The sequence below is a fragment of the Mandrillus leucophaeus genome, unplaced genomic scaffold, assembly GCF_000951045.1.
Source record: "Mandrillus leucophaeus isolate KB7577 unplaced genomic scaffold, Mleu.le_1.0 Scaffold169, whole genome shotgun sequence".
NCBI lineage: Eukaryota > Metazoa > Chordata > Mammalia > Primates > Cercopithecidae > Mandrillus > Mandrillus leucophaeus.
In genome coordinates, this window is record NW_012101687.1 from 5,429,707 (window position 1) to 5,457,234 (window position 27,528).

General features: G+C 34.8%; 1 protein-coding gene across 4 annotated transcripts in view; it reads left to right on the forward strand.

The window, feature by feature from the left end:
- The window catches only part of CNOT2 (CCR4-NOT transcription complex, subunit 2), a 109,072-nt gene that overhangs the window by 21,998 nt on the left and 59,546 nt on the right, over positions 1-27,528 (forward strand). For all 4 annotated transcript variants that reach the window (XM_011976631.1, XM_011976632.1, XM_011976634.1 and 1 more), the window contains one exon: positions 15,995-16,137. In XM_011976631.1, the coding sequence (XP_011832021.1) occupies positions 16,090-16,137 (48 nt within the window). In that variant the 5' untranslated portion in view covers positions 15,995-16,089. The remainder of the gene's footprint in view (positions 1-15,994; positions 16,138-27,528) is intronic.

Consider the following 27,528-nt stretch of genomic DNA (forward strand, 5'->3'; position numbering starts at 1 on the left):
AATAAAAGCGAAGTATTTCATGCAAAGTTATCTTGGGGTAAATGCTGCAGCCACAAGTGCTGCCAGTGAGTATTCTTGGGGCAAAGGAGAAAAGGGTTAATGGATCTGAGAGAAAGGAGGAGACCAAGTATAATTTTATAGAATTTCTTACATTAACTTTCTTATTTGATATTTCTGGTTCTCTCCAATTTTCCTGTGGACTTGGGTTACCATCTTGTTTCTTTCCCTTACTCCAAAATAGCTTACCTTTCAACAACCTTCTTTGTGCTATTATAGTCAAATATAGTACATTTCTATTTGTTATAGACCCAACAATACACTTATATACATATTGCTTGTGTAATTTCTTTTTATCATGTAAAAGGAGAGAAAGTTTGTATTTATACTGTCTTTTATAATTACATAATTATTTTTATCAGTCAGGTTTGCTAGCGGTGAATTCTACCAATGCATCTTAATCTCCATGTTTATTTTGCCTTTTTGTTTTTGTTTTTTGTTATTTGTGTTTTTTGAGATGGAGTCTTTCTCTGTCACCCAGGCTGGAGTGCAGTGGTGTGATATCAGCTTACTGCAACCTCTGCCTCCTGGGTTCAAGCAATTCCCCTGCCTCAGCCTCCAGAGTACAGAGTCCTGGGATTACAGGTGCCTGCCACCATGCTTAGCTAATTTTATGTATTTTTAGTAGAGATGGGGTTTTGCCATGTTGGCCAGGCTGGTCTTGAATTCCTGACCTCAGGTAATCTGTCTATCTCGCCCTCCCAAAGTGCTGGGATTACAGGCATGAGCCACCGCACCCGGCCTATTTTGCCTTTTTTGAAGGATAGTTTTGCTGGATATGAAATTCTTTATTGACAGTTTTTTCTTTCATCATTTTGAATATGTCATCCTACATCATTCTAGCCATCATTATTTCTGATGAGAAGTTAGTTGTGACAAATCACTTTTCTCTTGCTGATTTCAAGAGTCTCTCTTTGTCATTGGCTTCCAGCATTTTGTGCTATGGTGTTTCTGGGCATGAATTGTTTTGTTTATCCTAGTTGGAGTTCATTGAGCTTCTTGGATGTGTTGATTAGTGTTTTTCTTCAATTTCTGAGGTTTTCAGCCATTATTTCCTGAACTATTTTTCTATTCTTTTCTCTCTTTCCTTTCTTCATGCTCCCATTACACATATGTTGATTCACTTAATAGTGTCCTATGCTTTTTTTTTCCCTGAGGCTTTGTTCACATTTCTTTATTAATTTTTCTCTGAATTGCACAACCCTATGAGTCTGTCGTCAAATTTGCGTTCTCCTTGTTCTCCTGGTTCACATATACTGTTGAGCCCCTCTTATTTTTGAGCCTCTGAATATTTCAGTTCAGTCATTTTACTTGTTAACTACATAATATCTTTTTTTCTTATCTCTTTCTTAAAGATAAGACATTGTCATCATACCTTCCTTTACTACTTTGATCATGATTTCCTGAAATTATTGAATATATTTTTAGTGACTACTTTGAAGTCTTACTAAGTCTGACATCGTGGCTCTTAAACAGGCAGTTTCTGTTGACTGCTTTTTGTACCCTGTGTATAAATTACTTCTATTTATTTGTATGTCATAATTTGTGGGCGAGAGGCTGGACGTTTTACATCAACTTTGCAGCATCTCTGGACACTGATTCTTCCTATCCTTTGTGCTTATTATTTGCTTGTTTAATGGCTTGGCCGGGCTATTTCAATGAAGTTTTATATTTCTTGCAGTGTGAAGTGCCTGTTGTCACCCATTAGAGGGTACAGCCTTGGACATGGGCAGTTATATTGGGATGACAGTGATTTTAGTAGGACTGTTTATGATTGTCTCTTTCACTTATATGTATCTGTTAAAACCTCTGCTTCTGTTGGTGTCACACCCAGATGTGATAGCCTTTACTAACTGCTGGTGACTACTCTTTTGTTATTAGCAGTTCTCTAGATCATAAATTTCTCCACAGTCAGATCAAATTAAATTTTGGCCCCTTTGTAGGGGCATTTTTTGAGGCTAGTCTTCAGTGTTTTTTATGAACCGAGGAGGTCTCTTCCTAGCTGTCTCTCTTCCCAGTTCTCTTTGGTACATTAGCTGACCTGTGGTTTAACTTGTTGTCCTGCCTTAGAGCTACCAGCTTCCTTTTAGTTGCTTACTGCCCAAATCTCCATATTTTTGAGGGTACCCTTGGACTTGAATCTGGAAATAAAGTCTTTTCTTTTGGGGAGGCTTTTAGAGTTTCTGCTCTTAGGTCTACTCCTCTGCAGCAGAATCTCTGAGCCACTACCACTGGGCAGGGTGGTAACTTCTAGTCTGTTTGGCTTGCCTATCCCTGTGTGTAACCACTGTCTTACGAATGAGATGGGTTGAAGGCAAAGGGGGCCCCTGTGTTCTAGGCCTGTCATGTTTACGTTAGAGCCTCTGCCTATGTTTTGAGGCTGGTGGCAGAAGTGAGGGAGTTGAGTATAAGAAATTCTGTTGGCTTGTGTGTCCTGGAAAGATACTCTAACCCTTGACTGGAAACTCAGCAGGGAGAGAGCCCTGTCCTGACTCCATCTGCCAGGAGTAGAAATTTCATTATGCTGAGCTGGCAGAGGGAAGAAAGGGGCACTGTGGCTCAGATACTATAGATTCTTGCTATTTCTATTGAGATTTAGTAGATTATTTAAAATAAAATAGTTTTTCATTTGCTGTATTCCCTTAGAACACTCCCCAGAGCACTGAGTTTTTGTTTTCTTTTCAAGCAGTTTTCTCCAATTATGTTTTTTTCATTGATTGAATTTTGACAACTAAGTCAGTCTTATTTTCTCTGGATAAACCTTACTTGTTCATAGATCTTTGGGCATTTTATTGAATTGATTTGCTAATATTTTGTTGAGAATTTTTGCCTTTGTATATATGAGGAATATTTGTCTTTAATTTTTGTTTGTTTGTTATTGTTTTCTTGTTTTTAGTTTTGGTATCAATAATGCCTCAAAAATGACTTAAGTGTTTTGTGTCCCATTTTCTGGAAAACGTTATGTCAAGTTGGTATTATTTCTTCTTTAAATGTTTTGGTAGAGTTGACTAGTAAAACTACCAAACCTGGAGAGTTTGTCTGTCTTTCTGTCTGCCTTTTCTTTTCTTTTCTTTTCCTTTCCTTTCTTTTCTTTTCTTTTCTTTTCTTTACCTTACCTTTCCTTTCCGTTTCTTTGTTTCAACTGTGAGTTCATTTTTTTCTGTAGGTATAAGATTTTTCAGGTTTTTTGAGTTTTTTTCTGAGTAAGTTTTAGTAGTTTGAAGTTTTTGAGGAATAGGTGCATTTCATCTAAGTTGCTGAATTTATTTTTATAGAGTTATTCTGGTATTATTATCCTTTTAATGCCTGTGGGTTATATATTTTCTGTATTAATCCTGATACTGGTAGTTTCTGACTTTTTTCTTTGTCAGTCTGCCTTAAGAGGTACATCAGTTTTGGTGATTTTCCTTTTAAAGAATTAGATTTTCTGTTTTTTTTAGTTCTTTTTTTCAATTTCTGTGTTTTTTCATGTCATCTTTATTATTTTTGTTGACTTTTGGCTTATTTTGTGCCCTTTTTCAAGGTTTTTGAGATGTAAGCTTAGGTGATTGACTTGAGAGCTTTTCAAAGATAAGCACATGAAATTCTAAATTTCCCATTGAGTACTAATTTGGTTACATCCTACAAATTATATGTTTTATTTCCAATCAGTTCAAAATATTTCTAAATTTCCCTTTATAATACCTCTATGACCATGGATTACTTAGATATGCACAGTTCAATTTTTATGTATTTGGAGATACTTTCCAGTTTCTCATGTCATTTTCTAGTATAATTCTCTTATAGTCAGAGAATATCATTTGTATAAATTCAGTTCTTTTAACTTTGTTTTTTTTTTTTTTTAAATGATCTAAGATGCAATTAATTCGATGAATGTTTCATTTTCCCCTTTTAGGAATTTGTAATCTACTGTTGTTGATGATGTATCCTTTTTTTTTTTTTTTTAACTGGAGTTTCTCTCTTGTTGCCCAGGCTGGAGTGCTGTGGCACCATCTTGGCTCACCTCAACCTCCACCTCCCAAGTTCAAGCGGTTCTCCTGCCTCAACCTCCCCAATAGCTAGAATTATAGGCATGCACTGCCGTGCCCGGCTAATTTTGTATTTTTAGTAGACACAGGGTTTCTCCATGTTGGTCAGGCTTGCCTCGAACTCCTGACCTCAGATGATCTGCCCGCCTTGGACTCCCAATGTGCTGGGATTACAGGCGTGAGCCACAGCGCCCAGCTGTTGAAATTGTATTCTATAAATGTCAATTAGATCTAGTTGGTTAATGATGGTGTTCTGTTTTTCTGTATCCTTGCTGACTTTTGTTTACTTGCTTTATAATTACTTAGAGGAGTATTGAAATTTCCAAATGTAATGCTGGAATGGTTAATTTCTTTCAGTCTTATCAGTTTTTGCTATTTTTAACTTGAAGCTCTGTTGTAAGTGCATACACATTTAGGGGGTATTATGTCTTCCTGGTGAGTTGGCCTTTTTATCATTATTTAACATATGTTTCTTAGCCCTGGTAGTATTTTTTATTGCTCTGAAATGTACTTATTCTGATGTTAAGGTAGCCACTCCAGCTTATCTTTGTTTACTTTTTGCATGGTATATCTTTTTTCACCTGTTTACTTACCTCTTATTCTATTTAAAGCATGTTTCCTGTAGACAGCATATTGTGTTTTTTTTTTTTTTTTAAACCATTTTGACAGTCTCTTTTGGACTATCTATGTCTAATACAATTATTGATCTATGTGGATTTAGGTAAACCATTTGCAGTTTTAAATTTTCTGTTTGCTCCATTTGCTTTTTCACTCATGTAATTGATGCTTCTTTCCTGCCATCTTTTAGATTATCTGACTACTTTTAATATTGCATTTTACTTATTGAATTTTTTAGTATATTCTTTGTGTAGTTTTTTAGAGATTACTTTAGGGATTACAATGCACATTCTTAACTTTCCAGAATTTACTTATTATGTTAGTTTCCTAGGGCTCCTATAATAAATTGCCACAAACTGTGTAGCTTAAAATACCAGAAATTTATTCTCTCATGGTTCTGGAGGTTGGAAGCCCCAGATCTCAAGGTGTCATCAAGGCCATGAATCCTTTGAAGGGTATAGGGAAGAATCCTTCCTTCTAGTTTTGGTGATTGCGAGCAATCTTTCATGTTCCTTGGCTTATCCCTGCATCACTCCAGTCTATGCCTCTGTTTTCACATGGTCTTCTTTCTCTTCCCACCGTGTTTCTGTACTTAAATCGCTCCTTTGTTTTCTGAAGACACAAGTCATTGGATTTGGACCTTCGTAAATCTGGTATGACTTCCTATTAATTTGGTGAGATTTGCAATGACTCTGTTGCCAAATAAGGTGAAATTCAGAGGTCCTGGGGGTTAAGTCTTGAACACGTCTTTTTTGAGTACACAGCTCATTCCTTTGCACTTACATCACTTCAAGTGGAATGTGGAAACCTTGTCAGCATGTAGTTCCCTTTACTCATCCCCTTTTATGTTGTAGTTTCATATGTATTACATTTGTATACTTCAGATACTCGTCACACAGTGAGGTCACTTGCTTTAAACTATCATGCATGTTTTAAAGGATTTAAGAGGAAAAGAATAGTCTATCACAGGGACTGCAAACTATGACTGCAGGCCAAGTCTAGCCTAACATCTGCTTTTTGTAAATAAAGTTTTGTTGGAATGCAGCCACATTTGTTAGTTTATATATTGTCCCTGGCTGCTTTTGCACTACAGTGCAGAATTGATTAGTTACACCGGAGACTGTTAGGCTTGTGAGAGTTGAAATATATTCTATCTGACCCTTTACATAGTATTTACTATCTGACCCTTTACAAAAAAGTTTGCCAACTCCTGGTCTAACATGTATGCACCCATATTTTCCATTTTTTTCCCTTTCATTCATAAAACTCTTAAGTTTTCTACTGATATTATTTTCATTTTGTCCAAAGAATCTTCCTTTCTTTATAGCAGGTCTGCTAGCAATGAATTCTCTTAGTTTCTTTCATCTGAAAACATCTTTATTTCACCTTCATTTTTGAAGGATGCTTTTGATCCATATAGAATTCTGGGTGGACAGTTCTCTTGGTAGCAATTAGCTAGAGTAGAGTAGCAGCAACTACCTTCTTTAGGTGGTCTGTGGACTTTCTGGTTTGCCATAGTTTTTGCTACTTTCTCTTGTCTCTTTGACATTGATACCCACTGCCATTTGTTATTTACTGTTGTGCCTATGTGGTGGTTTTTCTTATCAAAGGATCAGAAGGAAGTAAAATTTATTTGTTATTTTCTGAGACAGGGTCTTGTTCCTTTTCCCAGGCTGGAGTGCAGTGGTGCAATCAGAGCTCACTGCAGCCTTGAACTTCTGGGCTCAAGTGATCCTCCCAAGTAGGTGGGACTACAGGGTGCGTGTGCCACCACGCTCAGCTTATTTAAAAAAACAATTTTTTTTTGTAGTGATGGGGCCTCACTATGTTGCCTGGTCTGGCCTCGAACTCTGGGCTCAAGCGATTTTTCCTACCTTGGCTTCCCAAAGTGCTGGGATTACAGGTGTGAGTCACCACACCCAGCCACAAGTAAAATTTTTACTGTACTCGTGTTTCTATGTAGTGGGAAAACAAAAGAATAAGTCCATGTTTCAAGAAATGTGGGAGAAACAATAATTTTTAATGGCATTTGGAATGTTTATACATGTCCGGTATGCAAAAAGGATCATACCTGTTTTCAGACTAGTCTTTTTAAACATTTGAGTTGGCATCTTATGCTGCAACATGTATTTTCAAAATGCTTTAACATCTCACCCATCATTTTCTTTTTCAAACTAGCTCTTTTTCCTGTATAATTTATGTCTTTCCCTAATAACTTTTTGGCATATATTTTCAGTGTCTTTGCCCTGTCTTGCTTTCTTACAACCGAGTCACATCAAAGTTGACTTAAGCCCTGGGTTGTGAATCCGAAATTCCGGATTCTATTTTCTCTCACTCTGCCATTAATTAGGTGTGTGTATGAGACCTTAAACAAGGTTAAGCCTACCAGACTACAATGTATCTCTGAAACAAGGTGTTTCAACTCAGTTTTGCTCTGAGGCTTATTATTATTATTTTTTTTAAAGCTCTTTACTGTTCTAAGTTACTCTCTGCCAACAACCTTGTTCATGCTGTGATATTCTCATCCAGAGGTTATTAATATTTTTTTGTTCCATGAACGTTTTTGGCTCTCTGGTGAAGAATGTAGACCCCTTCTCAAAAATATTTCACCTGTGCAAAATTAAATACATATGCTTATGAGGGCACCAGTTATATTGAAGTACAGTTTTTAAAATATTGACTAAACAAACTCAGTATCATGCATATCAAGGAAGTCTACTGGTATATGGTATTAATAACTTTTAGACTTGTGATGAATATAAATGATAATTTGAGATTTGAAGCAACTAAAGTGATACGAAAATATCTATGGTTTCTAGTGGTAACAAAAATCATCACAGGTGCCTCTAGCACCACTGTGGCTTGTTACCTACATTTTAAATTAAGGAAACACTAAATTTCAGTTAGAGGTTTGTAAAATTAAAGATCTAACTTTTTTACCCCAGCCAAGTTTATGTACCCTCTGCATTCAGTCAGAAGACTGAAGATTTATAGAACCTGGTTAACAATTCTGTCTTTTCCAGCCCACGAGACATTTAGCTTAGTGCCTACTATATATTAGGTGAATGTAAGTTATGTGTAATACATAGGAAATACATTCCTTAGTGAAAAAGTATTGCTAATAAAAGTTTGAATATTATTGCCATTTGTGACCTTGTGTTCATTATAATTAGTGCTTTATAAATCCATAGAGAACAATTGGCAAACACAGAGTTTTATTTACTACCTGGCATATAGTAGGGCTCAGTATTTTTGGAAGGAGGTTAGAAGAGTCTCTGATTATTAATATCAAAGATTTTTGACCATTTTATTGTTAAATACTTGTTTCAAAATCTCTGGTAAATTTCTGTGTGAAACAATTTGTTTAGTTACTCTAGTATTTCTTAACAGGGAATACTGGTATCATCTATAAATGGCAAGCTGCTGTGGTTATCCTTAGTATAACACATGATAAACTGGAACATAGTTCTTAGTAAAGCAAACAATACCTTTGTCTGCACTGCCTGAAAATTTTGAATTGCACAATTTTTCAAATATTCTCAATTCAGTAGCAGTGAAACAACACATATTGAGGTAAAAGTTCTTTACATTAATAGTATACTTCCACTGTTCTTAGAGTAGACTCATACCCCTACTTCTTTGATTCTAGGTTAACTCTAATTTTAATGTTTCTCCTGGAAATGTAAGTTCTAAGTTTTTATGGGGCTTTTTAGCTGCCTTCTTCCTCCTCATAGGAAAATATCCATTTGTTAAATAAAGATATTAATATATACAGAAATATGTTCGTAACCAGTATTCTTAAACCTACACTTAACTGACCTCTTTTAAACAAACCATTATTTTAGATTCTTAGTCCTGAGTATTCTGAACATTTATAGTTAGTAAACTACTCTCTAGTTTACCCTTGTACCCTTTTCTCCACCAGGTTAGTTATATGCTTAACAAGAATCTGTTTTTATGTGAGTGTTAATGTAACTTTTACTTTAAATGTGATCTAAGTGAATAAAATATGAGCGTAGAAAAATAGAGCTGTTGTTTTAATGAAAAGCACGGTGAATGGTTTGGAAGGACTTTATATAAAGTTCTTTACAAATTGCTAAAGGATTAGGTGTGGATAAGCCCAGAGGTTTAGGAAGCTTTTGGTTCAACTGACTAAACAGTATGGAAAACTATTTTCTCACATATCTGGAGGAATGGAAGGCTTTGTGTGGTTGTTTAATAATTAATTTCAAGGTTAGATTATTTTTGTTTGTTCTACCATTGTCAGAGTGTCAGCTTGTCCACAGGCTATCTCTCTTTATGGTTACAAGATGGATATAGTAGCTCTAGTTGTGCTGTTCTGATATAACAGCTATTGGGGAAAGACGGACTGTTTTTCTTCCTTTCCTAAAATCCTACCATCAGTTTTTCCCTTATGTCTCACCAGCCAGGATTGGTTGAAATGTCCTTTCATAAATCAATTACTGACAAGGGAGATAGGATTACCATATTGACTTAGACTGATCGCATTTACGCTTTTTTTTTTTTTTTTTTTTTTTTTGAGACAGGGTCTCTTGGCTAGGCTGGAGTGCAGTGGCACAATCTCAGCTCACTGCAACCTCCATCTCCTGGGTTCAAGCGATTCTACTGCTTCTGCCTCCTGAGCAGCTGTGATTGCAGGCGCCTACCACCAAGCCTGGCTAATTTTTGTATTTTTAGTAGAGATGGGGTTTTGCCATGTTGGCCAGGCTGGTCTTGAACTCCTGACCTCAGGTGATCTGCCTGCCTTGGCTCCCAGAGTGCTGGGATTACAGGCATGAGCCACTGTGCCCAACCAGCATTAACTCTTGAACCATGTGGGAAAGTTTGAATATTTGGACAACTATGGTGGTCACAGATAAAAGGGCTTTTAGAATATCAACCATGAGTGTTTGCTATGCTGAGACAGCTATTAAAAAAGTAGAAAGTGTTTGTAAAATTTCAGAAAGATTCTGCTATTTAGTTGTCTTTAAGGTCTTGTTCAACTTTAAACAAAATTGAAACTGGACATCTTAAAAGATGCATTATAGAAGTGCATTATACAAAACATTGTGTGAAAAGTTAATTACTAATCCTACACTCAAAGAAAAAGCTTGTCCTACATCAGACTCTCAAGGGGGAATAAATGTACATTTATATTTTAAAAGTATTTGATTTGGTAGGAACTAACTTTTAAGATTAACCTTCTGGTTGCTGGTCTTTTTCTTACTAGACAAGATGCTTCTGCTGCAGTCCTTGTAAGGAAAAGAATGTTTCCATAAAATTAAAGTTAATAATGGATTTAGTATATTTCTTGTGTTTCATTTATTCAGTAAAATGTATCTGTTATGTATCACTTATTGTAGGTACTTGTGATAACAGTGATAAGCTTAATAGACAAGGTTCTTCTGCTTAAGGAACATAAGGGATACAAACAGAAAACAAATGAGAACAAAATTCAGACTGTTGGGTGTTCAGTGAAAGCCTTTCTGAAAAGAGATAGTCAAGCAGACATGTTAACCTCTTGGCATTTGGAGATTTGGGGTAAGATCATTGAAAAGGAGCCTCAAATGTAAAGACCCTAAATTGAGAACTGACTGGATGTGTTTGAGAAACACGAAGAAAGGCAATATGGCTAGTACTTACTGAGATATGCTCACTTCTTTTCTTACTCTTTGTTTTCTTACCCATCATTAGTAATCACTATATTGCTTATACCCTTAATTCTATTGCTTCTCTCATGCTTCTTAATACTCAAGACTTTTGGTTAAGTCTGCTTCTACCTATACTGTTCTTGCATGCCTGCAGTTGTGTGTGGCTGGAGAACACCAACCTCCCATGGGTCCTTAGTGATACTTGGCAATTCTACCTACTGTCGTTCCTCTAATCCCTTCACTCTCCCTTTCTTAGAAGACCTTTTCCTCTCTCCTCAGACCTCTAACACTTCCTCCCATATTCTTAGGCTCACCCGATAACTTCATTTCTTATTTTACGAAGAAAACAGAAACAGCTGCATGAGAACTTCCATAGCTTTTATTACTATGGCCTACCTGAATCTATTCCTATTTACTTTTTTTGTGTTTCTATTGATGATACATCTTTGTGCCTATCTAAGGCCACTCTCTCTTATTAATGACATCCACATCTGCTCAAAGTCATCACTCCAGTAATTTCTCTCTCTCCATCTTGTATCATCTGCATTTTCCTCTGTGCCATAATTTTTCCTGTCTTTAAAAAAAGCCTTCTGTCAACGCTATATTTTTTCAGCTATTACCATTTTTCACTTTTATGGCAAAACTTCTTGAAAATGATGTCTGTACTTTGTCTCCAGTTTCTCTCTTCCTGTTCTCTTGTGAATCCAGTCTAGTTAGTACATTTATTTCACCAAAGCTATCTTGTGAAGTTTACCAAGTCGGTGATCTCCATGCTGCTAAATCCAAAGATTAATTCTCATCTTTTTTTTTTCTTTTTTTAATCAACAGCTTTTTGAAACAGTTGATTACATTCTTCCTTGAACCACTTATTCCAGTTAACTTTCAAGATATCTACCATACTCTCTTTGGTTTTCATCTCCCTCGCTGGCTGCTCCTTCTCTAAACCATGAACTAGACCATGTTATTTCCATTTATAATAGGAGGAAATTAAATCAGACAGAAGCTAAGCAACTTGTGTAAACATACGTACATTTCGGGCAGCAGGAAGACTAGAAACAACCCCTATTGTCTGAATTTCAGACCCCAGTTTTATTTAAGCCTAAATCAAATGAAGAGCTTTTAATTTTCAAGCCTGTGGTTCAGAAATTATTGAACTTTTGTCGTTTAAGATCAGTAGGATTCCCTTTACAGTATTCACTTCATTTGAAATTTTAAGCTGCAGTAGAAGAAAATTTCTATGTCTCAAGATGGTAGGCCTTTTAGATAGACCTGACTCTCTACTTAGAGTAAATTCTGTGTATCAGATGTGTAGAATCCTCCTTGGAGTATGGATGAGAGAACTATACAGTTGGGTTAAAAGTAGTACCACTATAGAAAATGGAAGACACATACAACATTGTTATAGAGTATTATGACAACCAGAGAGCAAATTCATTTCAATAGAATATTGTTAAGTTGTATTTGTTTTTCTTTGTAGATATAGGCAGCTTTTCATTTTACATGCTAATTATAGGTCTATGAAACCTATATTACTAAAATAGAGAAACTGTTCTTAGTTAATATGGCAATTTTCCTAGACCAGGTATGGTATTCTTGAGTTTTATTTATTTTTATTTTACTGAAATTCTTGAGTTTTATTTATATTTATTTCATCTGCCCATCAACTTAGAATTTTAAAAACATTTATCCATGTGATCAAGCAAAAAATTAGTTCATAAGGGCAAGGAAATATTTATGTGACTGCAGTCGACCTATTAAGAAAACGTTGCTTGACATAGTTCTAGAATTTGAGGAACCCTTATTTTAAAAATAATGGCTAAGTGCATTTACTGCACATTTTATTGAGCTCCAGTGAAATTGGTCACATCTTGTAGTTTGTCCTAATTAATAGCTACCCTAGAATGTAATGTCTTCTGTTAAAAAAAAGAAAACCTGTTCAGCTGGTTCAGCTGTCTTAACCTGACGAAATTCATATTTTAACTTTGAGTGTGGTAATGACTACCCAATTACAGATATTTTAGATACTATTTTCAGCCTTTAAAATATTTGGTCATTGTTTAAATACTATTGAGTAATGAAGTGGGTTGAGGGGAACATGGGAAAAGTTTTTTAAAATGTTTAAAGAAACGAAAAGTTAAGATTCATCTAAATCATTTTATTTTATAGCTTAGGAAACTAAGGCCAGAGAGAATAATTGGTCTATTTTTTGTGTTTATAATTTTGCCTTTTCCGCAATGTCATATTAATGGAATTGTTCAACTTGTGGCCTTTGGGGTCTGGTTTCTTTCCTGTAGCAAAAATGCACTTAAGATTCATCCATCTTGCATGAATTAACAGCTTCTTCCATTTTGTTGTTGAGAGTATTCTGTTGTGTAGATACTCTGTTTATCCGTTCACCTATTAAAGGACATCACATCTTCACTGAAATGAAGATACATGTACTGGTTTTGGTGTGAACATACATACATCTTCATACATGTACTGGTTTTGGTGTGAACCTGTTTTCAGTTTGTACTGGTAAATACTTAGGGGTATAGTTGCTGAGTTGTATGGTAAGCTTTTGTTTATTACCTTTATAAGAAATTGCCTAACCTCCTTCTAACATGGCTGTACTTACCTTCATTTTTGAAAGATATTTTAGCTGGGCTTAGAATTCTTTGTTGATAGTTTTCTGTTTTCTATACTTCAAATATATTGAACCACTGTCCTCTGATTTGCATTGTTTCTGATGAGAAGTCTGATGTCATTCCTACCTTTGTTACTCTATGTATTTTTTCCCCTGCTTTAAGATTCTTGTTTATTGCTGTTTTGTAGCAGTTTTACTCTGAGATGTTATGATCATGTGGTTTTGTTGTTGTTATTCTCTTTAGAGGTGGTGAATTTGGATCTGTGAGTTTATAGTGCTCATCAAATATATTAAAAAGAATTAGTTCCAGTTTCCCCTCCTTGTGCTTCAGCCTCAAAACTACAGGCGTGAGCTGGGTGCACTATATTTGTTCCTTTTTCTTGATGATCTCTGTCCTGAGAAGATTGTTGTGTGATGTCTGGAAACCATTGTTTCATATATTTTGTCTAGTTTTCTGTTTATTTAAGGTAGAAGGGTAAACATAGCCTCTTTTTTTCATCATGAAATACACCCTTGCCTTATAGAAAATTTCATTGTAGTTTTGCAAATATTTGTCTTTTCTGAATTCTTGAATATTTATAGGACTTAGTGGGAGAACAGTGTATAAACCTTAATAAATTTTGGCACCTAGGGTGCATGCTGTCTCTCATGTTTGTTCCTTTTCACAGTCTGTCTCTTTGACTTATTGTACATCCTTTCATTTCCAATATGAAGGTTATCAACATAATTTATTGCTGAATATTTTTATTTAATATAGTACGATGAAGATAGTGGTGATAGATGTTAACTTTTCATGTTTATTTGGAAGAAAATACAGTGTCTTCAGTCATTTTTCTCTGTATTAAAAGGAGATAATGATTCTTATTTCAGTATAGAATATTAGCTCCCACATTGATTAGAGTATGGTGGCTATGGATTGAAACTCCAGGCCATGAAATATTTCCAATTATCCCCAGAAGAGGAAACAAAGCAAATAATAAACAGATTTTCCCTTTATATGAAAATCCATAATTCTTCAAAGTGAACTTTTATCTGATAAATTCTTACAGATTAAATATTAATATGTATTGTTATGGTATTAGCATATAAAATTCAGTCCTTTGGTATATAATTAGGTTATGTTAAAGATGTATACAGCATTAGTGTGTTGAAAATTACCTTACCTGATTGTAGATTTCCAACATTCTTTTGCTGACATTAATATAATTGAAGGTAATTCATAGACCCTAAATATTATATAAGAAGGAAAACATTTTATTCTGTAAGTACTGACTGAAATTTTGTGTTATTATCCGCTGAATTCAGAGTCACCATGTATGTATTAATGGTAAAGCAAGTACTACTTTACAATTTAATATTATAAAACACTAATGTTAAAACAGTTAATATTTGGAAGATGCATAATAAAATAATCTTGCTCTCTTTTTGTGACAATCGTGAAAATTTGAGTTGGAGCCAAATGTGCATCATTTAACAATTCCTGAATATCCAATTCACTTGGTAACTTTTCCTTATGAAAACCTCATTGCTTGCTAAATGATAAAGATTACATTTATAGTAGTAAGTATGCTTTTAAAACTTTACTCCTTTGTTGTTTTTGAAAGAGACATATTTAATTCCAAAGGTACTTATAAATTTGGTAATCAACAATTACAATTTTGTCATACAGCCTGACATCTTGAAGTATTTCAGCTAAATGTACACTGTAAGATAGTCAGACTTAAGTAAAAATACACCTCCCACTACCTTTGTGATCAAACATAGAAGAGGAGCCAGAAGATAGGTTTTTGTCACCTGGGTTCTTTTTAAAACTTAAATTTAGTAATATTCATTTTTAATGATTTGTTTTTTTTTTTTAAAAAATGTTCTGCCTGTATAGATTGCTTTTTAGAGGTACTCCATATATATATGTACATGCGTGTTTGTTGGTTTTAATAATACTGATTCACTCTCCTTATAAATTATAGATTATATGTTACCTCTTCACAAAATATGTTTGTTAATATTAAATAATTGTTCTGAATTTGAATATAATCTTTAGTGGCTAGCAAGATTATTAGTTCAGTAGGTATACATACTACTTCCTTAGGGAGAATGTTTAACCAAACTTAGCTAAGAGATGTCTGTCTTGAAAATGCATATTTACAAATTGTTTGTATACCCACCTTTGAATATTTGAACTCTCATTTTCAATATTCATTTTAAAGATAGCATTTCTTGTGGCTGTCACCTCAGCTTCAGTGATTTTTTTTTTTTTTTTTTTTTTTTGTGGGAGGTGGTACCTCGAGTGCAAGTCATTTTGAACTTATTTATATCTTTGCAGTTTAAGAAATTAGCCCCATCATTTTTTCGCCCAGTGTAAAAAAAGTGAATTCCCTATTGGAGTATGCGTGAAATTGGATGACTGAAAGACGAAAGCATCAATGGAAGTTGACATTTTTTGCTCTTCTTTTTGGAGTAAAGCTTAATAGAATATTGAGTTAGGTTTGTATCTCTTGAATATATGTTGCATTCCCATTTTGTTGTATGGGAATAAACCTACACAGAATGAATCAGTAGCTGTGTGAGTAACTTATATTTTCTATCTATCACCATATATATAATCATTTGGAGGGGAAGGATTTGTCGTTAAATGATTGAATATGAATTGTATGTTTTTGAGATAACTGGAGAAGATAAATGTAAAAGAAAAAAATATCACTTGTGGGAGGGGTAAACTTTTTTGTCCATTTCATTTTTTATTCACTGTAAATTTCTCCCTTGTGTATGATGTCTGGCAGACAGTCTTAATTGAAGAAAGTAGAAGTGGGTAGGAAGAATGTTTCATATTTAATAATTTCTGTTGCAAATAAAGTATGCTAGTCTAGCCCACGAAAATGATTATGAGGAAGACTGGTTGGAGTATAGAACAATTACTTTTTTTTGTTTTCTGTGTATCATATTGAATATTTTTGCTGCTGTTGATATATTTATGTGTTAGTAATTTTGACGGCTTTTGGATAATTCCACTCTAGAGGGAGAAGTGGTGGGCGGTCCTTCCTGAGACACGACCCTTGAGTGACAGTTCTATTTGATTGCCTCCGGTACTGTGAGGAAAGGACACGACTCTATGGTGAGGACTGATGGACATACATTATCTGAGAAAAGAAACTACCAGGTAAGACCAGTCTTTTTTCTTTTTTCTCTATTGGTCTTGTAGCTATTTTGAAACTGTTTGAATGTGTTATATGTAATTGGAACCAGCAAATTCGATACACCTCAATTTGAAAATTTGGGTTTATAATTTTAAATTAAGTACTGGATTTGATAGTTGAAACAGTTGGGAACACTTTTCAAAATAAAGCATATTCATAATGTATATTCTTTTAGTGTGTCAAATCAGGTTTTCTGAGATGTTTGTCAAAACTTAGATTATATGATATACAAGTTATGACTTCATAACTGGATTCAAAGCTAGTAAAAACGAAAGTGTTGATTTCTTATTATTCCTGGAAGACTAAACCCTAAGTCTTGTGCTATATTTTGGATAACAAAGTATATGTCCCAGAAATGTAGACAAAAGTGAGTATAGAAGAAATAGAAATGAGAAACCCAGGGTGCTCAGAGACCCAAATTCTATTGAATTTGTTATTAGTTTGCTGTCCTTAAAATGCTAGATTCTTGTTTTCTCATTTAATAAAGTGGTTAATCATATCCATTCCTTATTCAGTGTGTAGGAAGGCTGAAAGAATAGTGGAAATGTAACATTGCTATTTCTGAACTTTGAAAAGAAGGTGAATTTTAAAGATTGTGCTATTAGACAGTGATTTAAAGAAAACCAGCATATTTGAATTTAGTTTTTTAAAGGAAATATCCTTTATTCATTTGATAGTGATCTGTTATCACATTTATTTAGTTATCCGGAATACAGAATACTTTAAAGCTTGAGTACAAATAAACTTTTAGGCTTCCTGCGCAGATATGTGTCCAACCTCTCGACCTCCCACACTTCCTTTCACTCATCAGTTCATTCTCTCTAGGTTGTGAAGGCAACTAGTATGATAGCAGCAGCTTTGGTTAACCGTTTATCTGCTAACCATTTATTTTAGCCCAGCTAATCTTTCCTTCCCTCAAATTGGAAAAGTGAGCAGTGGAGCAAATTGTAAATTAGTCTTTTTGGTGTATCGTATAACAAAGAGCCTTTGACTATAAGATCTGGGTTCTGGTTTAGGCACTGTTCCTAATTAAAAATAATGTCATATTTAACCTTTCTAGAATTTTTTTCTAACTTGGTGTCTAAAGTTTCTTGCCAGATCTTTATGATTTTAATTAGCCAGAGAAAACTGAGGCTATGCTGAATCAGTTTTCTCTGTAAGCTTTCTTCTGAGTTGCCCTCATAGACTTGACCAACATAGCCTTTGCTAATTATTTGTACTCAGGTGTAGCTCCTGCTTCCCAACCGCTTCCAATTACCTTGACTCATAAGATTTTAATTGGTCACACTTCTTGGACTTCTGCATCTTTTGGTAGGTTCTGCCAAATTATTTTAAGAATTTTGTGATTCTGAATTATGTAGCTTTTCAGTGCTCATAATCCAGTTTGTAAAGTGTGAATGTAGAATTTTTATGTAATTACACACTGTAGTTAATTTGTCTCATGGAACCATATTAATATAGAATTCCAAAATTTATAGTTAAGAAAGGAAACAGAATTAGGTTTTATACATGAAGACATCTGCTTATTCTTGCTCATTCTACACTAAAAATACTCCATTGTTCCAGTCACATTATTTACAAATAATCCAGGTTTTTTAGCATACCTGGAAAACGCATTTTTGGTTATGGTTTTGCTGCCTCAAAATGTCGTCCCTTTTCTCTCTTCGTTTATTGATACATAGTTGTACATATTTATGAGGTACGTGTGGTATTTTGTCACATGTATAGAATGTGTATATAAGAATGTATGGGAAATTCAAAGGAATGTTCATCACTAAAGTAACATTTGTATTTGTACTGGTAGTCTAAGAATTTTTATATTCTTAATATATTCATCATAATACCTAACAGGAAATTCTGTTTCTATACATGTGCTTTTCAGAGTAGGGTTCAAAAATAAAGTAATTTTACAATCCAGCTTTAAACAGCTGTTTCCAAGGATACTTCAATATGCATTTAGCATCACTAAGTAAAAACAAAAGAGAAAAGGGACATAGAGGGATAAATTCTAGTGTTCCGTAGCAGAGTAGGGTGACTATAATTAACAAGGTATTGTATATTTCAAATAGCTAGAAGAGAGAACTTAAATCTTCCGAATTGATAAAAATGATTTTGGATTTTTAAAAATTCTATTTTGGAGGAAATGTATTTATTTTCCAAGGATAAAGTAGAATTTTGTTGTGTCTATGTTTATAACCATTTTCATTTATCTTTGAGGGCTTTTGCTTTTGAGAGATACTTTGTATTTATTCGAACATTCTGATAATAGGCTAATACTCCAGAGTTTAACAAGAATTTTTGTAACATTTCTCCAGGTCTCATTTCCTTACGGACCTGATTAAAGCCTTAGGAATTTAGTTTAGGAAGGTACATTCCCTCGGCTATGTGCTAAAGACAGTGACTTTTAAATGGGCATGGTTTGAAGTATTGATTTTTGTGGTGGTATCTACTTTGTGTGTTTCCTTTCTTACTATAAATTTAATCCCAGTTAGGTATTCAGAGTTTGAATACAGTAGTTGAAGTTTATTTGCAGAGATAGACTTGCATATTAGTTCAGATAAAACAATTTATTTATATGGCTCACGGTTCATTTTTGGATTGTCAAGGTTTTTCCAAGGAAATGCACCTTCAGTTTTTGTAAGCATTTTCTTATCTTCCTCTAATTTAGACTAACTTACCCTAACTATGAGCATGCGCATGCACAAATATAAACCATCTTAATTACCAATGTAACTAATCAATGGCTTTCCCTTTTTTGTTTTTTTTTGGGGGGGGGGTTGTTGTTTTGAGACGGACTCTCACTCTGTCGCCCAGGCTGGAGTGCAGTGGTGCACTCACTGCAACCTCTGCCTCCTGGATTCAAGCTGTTCTCCTGCCTCAGCCTCCTGAGTAGCTGGATTACGGGTGTGCGCCACCACGCCCAGCTAATTTTTGTATTTTTAGTAGAGATGGAGTTTCACCATGTTGGTCAGGCTGGCTTCGAACTCCTGACCTCGTAATCTGTCCGCCTCGGCCTCTGGAAGTGCTGGGATTACAGGTGTGAGCCACCCTGCCCGACCCTGCTTTCCCTTTGTTAGGTAGCATATTCAAGCTTCTAAACATTACATTTAGACTTCCCACATTCTGGCCTTCTTAACATACATTTACCTTTCCAGTATCTGTCCTGTTACTCTTTGTAGTAGATTTTCCCATTTAGTGATACAACACTACTTTTAATCTCCCTGCCATGCAGTTTTAAATCCACAAGGGTTTACTTATATTGGTTATTTTCATGTAATGCCTCACCTTTGTTCACATGATTCAAGAATTAAGTGTCAGTTTTTCCAGACGTCACCCTATGGTAGACTCAGTGTTCCTTTCCCTTTCTTTCATAGCCTTTAACATACTTCTAGTTTAGAGTTTACCATAATACATTGTAGTTGTGGTTATTTGTCCTTATCTTCCTGTAGACTTGTGCAGTCCAGTGCCATAGGCACTAGTCACAAGTAGCTATTTAAATTTAAACTCATTTAAATTAAATAAACTTGAAAGTTCATTGGTCACATTAACCACATTTCAAATGCTCAGTGGCTACATGCTGCTAATGGCTACTGTATTGAACAGTACAGGTACAGAACATTTCCATTGCAGAAAATCGAATTCGATAATACTGCTGTATCTAATAAGCTTCTTGAAAACTGGGACCGTATCTATTTATTTTGGTACTGCCAATACGTAGCTTGGTGCCTGGTATGTAGATAGGTGTTCAGTGCATGTTGTTCCAATAAAATTAAACAAAACAGTGAAAGAAGGGAAAGGAAGAAATGGAAAGTATACTGGGTAACATACCATTGTAAGTGGTATGGAAAAATAGAGGTATTTTCAAGATATTTAGATGTTACTTTAAGTGGAACTTTTCAATATGAGGTCATTGGTCACATCATATGCTAGCTCATTCAATGCATTATCTACAAACTGGGTCTAATGCATCCTAGTCCATAGGTTTCTGAAGAATGATTCATAACCTAAAACACTGTATTTTTGTGGACTATTGTATGTCAGAGAACTGTAACAATGATTGTATTGCCGTTTTCTTCCCCAACATTAAATACCTTACTTACTTTTTATTAACTTTAAAAATCACATGCCCATTACCAAAACGTTGAAGAAAAATACGGAATATAAAGTAACAATGAGAAAGTTTGCCTTGACAACTTTACTCTTAAGAGTTTGTTGTGTACCTTTTCAGATCTTTACTAGTGACTATATAGTGTAGCTGTGATTCATCGTCTTTGTCTTTAACAAATGTGTATTTTCCTGCATTGTACTTAATGGAGCTGTTTCCGTTTCCCATTCTTTCCTCTGCCCTCTTCCCCAGAAGTAATCAGCAGTTTTAATTTTGTGTTTCATTCTTTATATTTTTGTAACTTTATTACATATATGTGTTTCAGTATATTGAGGTACATCTTTTTATGTATTGTGTGGCAATTTTTTGGAAAGTGGTGCCCCATATTTTATTATTTTGAGTAGGAAAAATCATAATGAATTTTCAGCCCGCTCAAGACCCTAAACAATTTCCTAGATATAGCTAAAGTACTCAACACCTACTTGACAATTCACCAAGGATTTCTCCATAATACAGAGTATTTAAAATACAAGCTACTTAATATAAACAGAAACAAATGAATCACTAAGTATATTTCCATTTAGTATGTGCTGTATTCAGATCATTTTTCTTTTATACTGCAATAAAAATGTAATTGTAAATAAACAATTAAATGTATTTCCTTTCTTTTATTGTGAGTGGCACATTATTGAACATTTTTTTCTCCCTGAAGTTCAGGATGCATCTTACACCTTATGGTGACTTCGAGTCATGGTTGTGACAAACAGTACCAGCACCAAAGCATCTTAGAATCTATGATATATAGTATATTAGAGATATATAATGAATATAAAGAACACTTAATGAAATAAAATCATAGCTGAGTGTAGTGCTGTGCACCTGTAGTCCTAGCTACTGGAGAGGGTGATGTGGGAGAATAGCTTGAGCCCCAGAGTTTGAGGCTGCAGTAGGCTATCATCACACCACTGCACTCCAGCCTGTGTGACAGAGCAAAACCTTCTCAGTCAGTTGGTCGATCGATCAGTCGATTGATGGATCGATAGATGGATAGAATTTTATTAAATTAATACTTAATTGAAAATTTGTCAGATCTGGTACCCAGAGAAGAAAAATTGAGTTTTTAGTTATTACTGTGGCTTGGTGTTGAGTGAAGATGAATAAGAGCAACCTAATGACAGAATGAGTTTAAAAAAAGGAAAAAAGCCTGAATCCAGTGAATTGGTTCAGTTTTCTCTTCTTTGCTCTTGAAAGTCTTGCAACCAGATGGCTGTGATATGTTATCACTAGCCAGAGAAAGGGATAGAAAAAACTCACATGGATGACTTTTTATGTGCCCTTTACTTGCATTTGTACAGCTGCTTAAGATGAAGTTGCTCTTATAATTAAATTTTTGATTGTGAAAGCTCTGTTCATGTCATGATCACATGATTAGCAACAGAAGTCACTCTGACTCCGTGATGTAAAATTTTTTTTTTTTGAAATGGAGTTTCTCTCTTGTTGCTCAGGCTGGAGTACAATGGCGTGATCGCTTGAGTGCTCACCGCAACCTCCGCCTCCCAGGTTCAAGTGATTCTCCTGCCTCAGCCTCCTGAGTAGCTGGGATTACAGGCATGTGCCACCACGCCCAGCTAATTTTGCGTTTTTTTTTTTTAGTAGAGACAAGGTTTCTCCATGTTGGTCAGGCTGGTCTTGAACTCCTGACCTCAGGGGATCCATCTGCCTCGGCCTCCCAAATTGCTGGGATTACAGGTGTGAGCCACTGCACCCACCTTTTTTTTTTTTTTTTTTGAGACAGGGTCTCTCTCACCCAGGCTGGAGTGCAGTGGCACCGTCTTCACTCACTGCAGCCTCTGCCACCTGAGTTCAAGCAATTTTCATGCCTCAACCTCCCAAGTAATTAGAACTACCTACACGCACCACCACATCCGACTAATTTTTGTATTTTCAGTAGATACAGGATTTCACCATGTGGGCCACACTAGTCTCGAACTCCTGACCTCAGGTGATCTACCTGTCTTGGCCTCCCCAAAGTGTTGGGATTATAGGCATGAACCACTGTACTGGCCTAATCTAAATTTTTTAATTTGACTTTTTTTTTTCCCCCTGGTGTTCATGGCTTCTCTTTGTCCTCTTTCTCAGGCCAACCAGTAATGTCAAATCAAGTTAAATGAATTCCCAAGTTCCTCATTGGTTGGCTCATTGCTGTGTGATGCTAAGTGTTAACCTTTCTTTGAATTTATTATATATTCTGATACTTTTTTTATTATCATCTGAAATCATCAAATAAGGTGACATTCGTTTTCCAAAACGTAAGTTTCACTAAGACACCTGGTTTATGGCACCCTTAGTGAATTGGTAATTTTTTCATAGTGCCCTTGGGCCAAAAGAAACTCTGCTAAGTAAGTAATTAGGTCCAAATCACTTATATTCACATGATTATCTGATACATATTGCTGTATTTCCTAAGAAGATATAAAATATCTAGTAGCACCCCTGTGTGTTCACTCTGGTGTTCCTTTTGGCAATGTATGCCTTAGACTTTGTATATGAAATATGAAATGTTCTCTTTCAAAAAAATACATTTAAGTGGTTTGCCTTAATCGTAAATATGAAATGTGTACTCGTTAAATCAAAAGTTAAGGCATTAATGCAGATATTTCTGTGAATCAGAGAAAATACAGAAGCAAGCAAAGTTATCTTTCAAGAGGTAATTCTTAGGTCTTGTGTGGAGTCTAGGATGATAGCATTGATGGTGGCAGGTTTAGTTTTTTTTTTAATCTTTCTGAATTTCCACATAAAAATAGAACCAACTAGACAGGAAAACTAAAACTCATGAAAACATTTATAACAAAACTTGTTGACTAAGTGTCCCCATGAACCCCAATACAAGCAGGTGAGAACTAAGAAAAAGACCTACAGTTACCAGTTTTTATGTGTAAAAAAGAGAGACATTGGGATGTCTGATGGAGCTGAGAATGGAAGCACCCAAAGTAGTCAACAAGTATTCACTGGTAAGTACGATTAGCCAGTTTGAAATTCGGAGAGATTTTGTCAGCTTCATAAGGTGAGTGTGAGGGACCCATGGTAAGGCTAGTGATTGGAGCAGCTTAGCTCTGTGACCTCCTGAGAATGACCCACCAGTGTGTCCTTCTAGGATTCCACTGAGGAGAGGAATTAAAATTGTGCAGGAAGGGGACAACAGAGACATTGGAAAGAGAAGGTCCAGACAAAAATGGGAGAGGGGAACAGAACCAGGAAATCTCAGTAAATAAGCGATCGTGTTTTCAAACACTATGTGAAAATAACAGAGGAGAGAACTTTATGAAGTTAGAGAAGTTTATCTGAACAAAGCAGTATTCTAAAAATTCAGGAAGATTCAATTCCTAAGAGGTCTTCTAGAAATATGTTTGGGAGTGTTTATACCAATTTTGAACCACCTCAGTACTCATATTCATCTGACATTTGATAATTTCAGAATTAAAATTTTTTCCATCTGTTGAGGTTGTGTTTGATATATTGAGATACTCTTCTTCATAGTCTTTTAAAAAAGATTTTTTGTTTTGTCTTCCATATTTAGTCTACCTGAAATTGATTTTTGTACATGGTGATAGGAGTACAGTTTCCTTTCCCCTGCACCTAAATTATCATATTAGCATTGTGTACCAATTTGTTCTACCCTTCTTAACTATTCAGCAGTGCTAGCTCTGTTGTAAATCAAGTTTCTCTTTATATGCATGGATTTCTTATGTTTCTGTTACCTTGATGTGTTTGTCTGTGCCTATACCAATATCATGTTTTCTTAAATACTAAAGCTTTGTGTTAAATCTTCGTGTCTGTCTGTCTACCCTTTTCTTCATGAGAGTCTTAACTTGGTCTTTTACTCTATGACAAATTTAAAATATTCATGAAAATGCTCCCCTCCAACAACAAAAAGAAGTATTGAGTTTGTAAGTGGAATTGCATTGACTTTAGTTTTCTTTGCGGAAGAATCAATAAGTATATGATATTCTTCCTAACCCGGAATTTATATATTGAGTTCTTTCGTATTTTCTCTCAAAGTTTTATATTTTTTTCATAAGGGACTTAGAAATCTTTAGTCTGATTTATGACTACTTTTGTTGCTTTTCTTGGTTGTAAATTTAAAAAATATTTTTAGTTATAGGTGTTATTGAAATATAGTTGATTTTTAAAATTGATTTTTGTATCAATGTTGCTAAACATTTTAATTTTTATAATTTATGTGTAGGCTTTGGGGGGGTTCATGTAATTAAACACATCATTAGGAAATGACAGTTTTGAAATTGTCACCGGTTTTGAAGTTGTCATCATTAAATAATGTTTGATACAGGATTTTTTAAATAGATATACTTTGTCAGGGTAAAGAAATTGTTCATGATGCTACCTTATATATTTTTTCCTCTGTAGCATCTTTTTTCTTCTTAAGGTTGTTTACTATGTGCCTTTTCCCCTTATTTGGTCAGACTTGCTAGTGATTTGTCAGTTTTACTAGGAGTCAAATTTTAGCCTTTTTTATTTCTAAAATTTAGTTTTGTTTTTTATTCATCAGTGTTCTTTAATGTTTTCCTTTCACTTCTTAGAGTTTGTTATACTGTTCTTTAATCTTATGTTTTTAATTTTCCGGGTAATTAACTTACCAGGTTCATCTAGTTATCTTTTTGTTGCTGGTTTCTCATGTAATTTCATTTTGGTTCAAGAACGTGGTCTGCATGATACAATTATTTGTTTATGTGTTCGAACAAAATGTATATTAACCAAATTGGCAGGTGTATTGCTTTGCTTCTCTCCATTAGATCAACTTTGTTAATCTTATTATGTATATCTTACGTATCCATGTAATCATTTATCCGTTTGTTTAGATCTGGATTCCAATATATCTTATTTCTTTAATTATTTTATACATTTTTGTGTTTAGCGTGTAATAAATCCAACAATTGAAAGTTGTCACAGATTATGCTAATGTTTTTGTTTCTGCTGATTCTCATTGTGCTTTGTTTCCTTGTGTGTGTATTAAGCTATCATTTCATGTTTCTTAGAACTCTGGGAATTCTTTGAGGACTAGGTAGAAGGGGACATTTCTCCCAAGGGGATTTTCACTTGTTTTTGCTTAGCCCCTAAGGCACTACCAATGCAGAACCAATTCCAAATAAAATATTAGCTTGAGGTTGCAGTCCACATAGGTAATGTGAATTCATGCTTGTTTGTGGCTATAAATTTTCAGAGCATTCCATCACCACTTTTTGCTTGCCATAAATACCAGGAACATCAAGATTTTTGCTGTATTCTTCACTAAGGGGTTATTACAATTACGGTGTAGCTCTTTTTTTTTGTTTTGTTTTTGTTTTTGTTTTTTGAGGTAGAGTTTCACTCTTGTCACCCAGGCTGGAGTGCAATGGTGCAATCTTGGCTCACTGCAACCTCTGCCTCCCTGGTTCAAGTGATTCTCCTGCCTCAGCCTCCTGAGTAGCTGGGATTACAGGCGCCTGCCACCACATCCGGCTAATTTTTTTTGTATTTTTAGTATAGATGGGGTTTCACCACATTGGCCAGGCTAGTCTCGAACTCCTGACCTCAGGTGATCCATCCACCTCGGCCTGGGATTACAGTGCTGGGATTACAGGCATGAGCCACTGCTCCCAGCCATGGTGTAACATTTTAAGGTACCTGATTTATAAAAAGATTTTTTAAATAGCTTCTCCTTTAGGGGGATATAAGCTTGTGGCTTCTCTGGAATTCTAGCTTTTACTCTTGTTTCAGGGTACTGAATTTCCCTTCCTCCCTTCCAGGTTCAGCTGTACACTTAAAAATGTAACCTCTGTTAGTGTTTATTTTGTTCATTACTATATCCTCGCCTGAGAATAGTGTCTGGCATGTAGTAAGTATTGTTGATTGGATAAAGTTAATATTTTATGGAGCAATTTTAGTTGTTATTTAGTGGAGCGTTCTGGGTTCTTAGTAGTACTACCAAAAAACATCTATTTTAATTATTCTTTAGATCTCAGCTGAAATCTCACTTTCTAAGGGAAACATTTTCTGCTTAGACTTCTGTTATATTTTCTCATGGTTCATGGTAATTTTAGGGGTGGTGGTAATGTTATTTCTGCTTTTTATTATCATTCATAATTGAATAGGTTTGTTGACTCATTTTCTTCCCATCTTTTCCTTTCTCTTTTTACTTCTTATCCCTTTCTTCTCTCGTTTCCCTTCTTTTGTTTAATTCCCTCCCTTGTCCTGCTTTCTTTATTTTCTTGCTCACTTCTTTTCTTTTTTTCTTCCCTTCTTCATAATATTTTTCTTCTGCCTAAAGGATTAAAAATTTTTTTCCTAAGGCATTTCTAGTGGTAATGAATTCTTTTAGGTTTCGTTTGAAAAGTCTTTATTTCGCCTTTATTTGTAAATATACTTTCACTGAGTCTGAAGTTCAAAATTGACAGGTTTTTTGCTTTTAGAATTTTTTAAATGGTGCTTCACTATCTTATTTCCATGAAAAGTCTGCTGTCATTCTTATCTTTAGTCTTTTGTATATAATATACCTTTTTCTCTCTGGCTAATACTAAGATTTGTAAATTTGTCACTTATTTTACACAGCTTTGTTAAGGTCTGTGTCGGTATAATTTTTTCATGAGTCTTATGCATGGGATTTGTTGAGCATCTTGAATTTGTATGTTTATACAAATTTAGAAATTTTTTTCATCCATTATTTATTTGAATATGTTATCCGTCTTCAATGTCCTTTGAGGACTCCAATTACACATATATCAACTTGCCTGGAGTTGTCCCATAGCTTACTGATGCTTTGTTCATTTTTTTTTCTTTTTTTCTCACCGTGTTTTAGTTAGGATAAAATATTACTATGTTTCTAAGTTTGCTAATCTTTTCTTCGGCATGCCAATTATTCTGCCTTCTTTTACATACAAAATGTAATTATAACTCTTTGAATATCATTGTGTACTAATTCTGTTACTCATGTTTCCTGGTAGAAACTATGTCTGTTTCTATTGAGTGTTGGTTTTTTTTTCCCTCCTCATTGCCTGTTCTCTTTTACTGCTTCTTTGTATGGCTGGTGATTTTTGCTTAGATGCCAGTCTTTGGAAACTTTATCTTGTTGACTGCTATATAATGTTTGTATTTGTGTTAATATTCCTTAGATTTCTTGTGGTTGCAGTTACTAATAATAGAAACCATTTGATCTTTGAGACATCCTTTTCTTTTCTTTTTTTTTTTTTTTTTT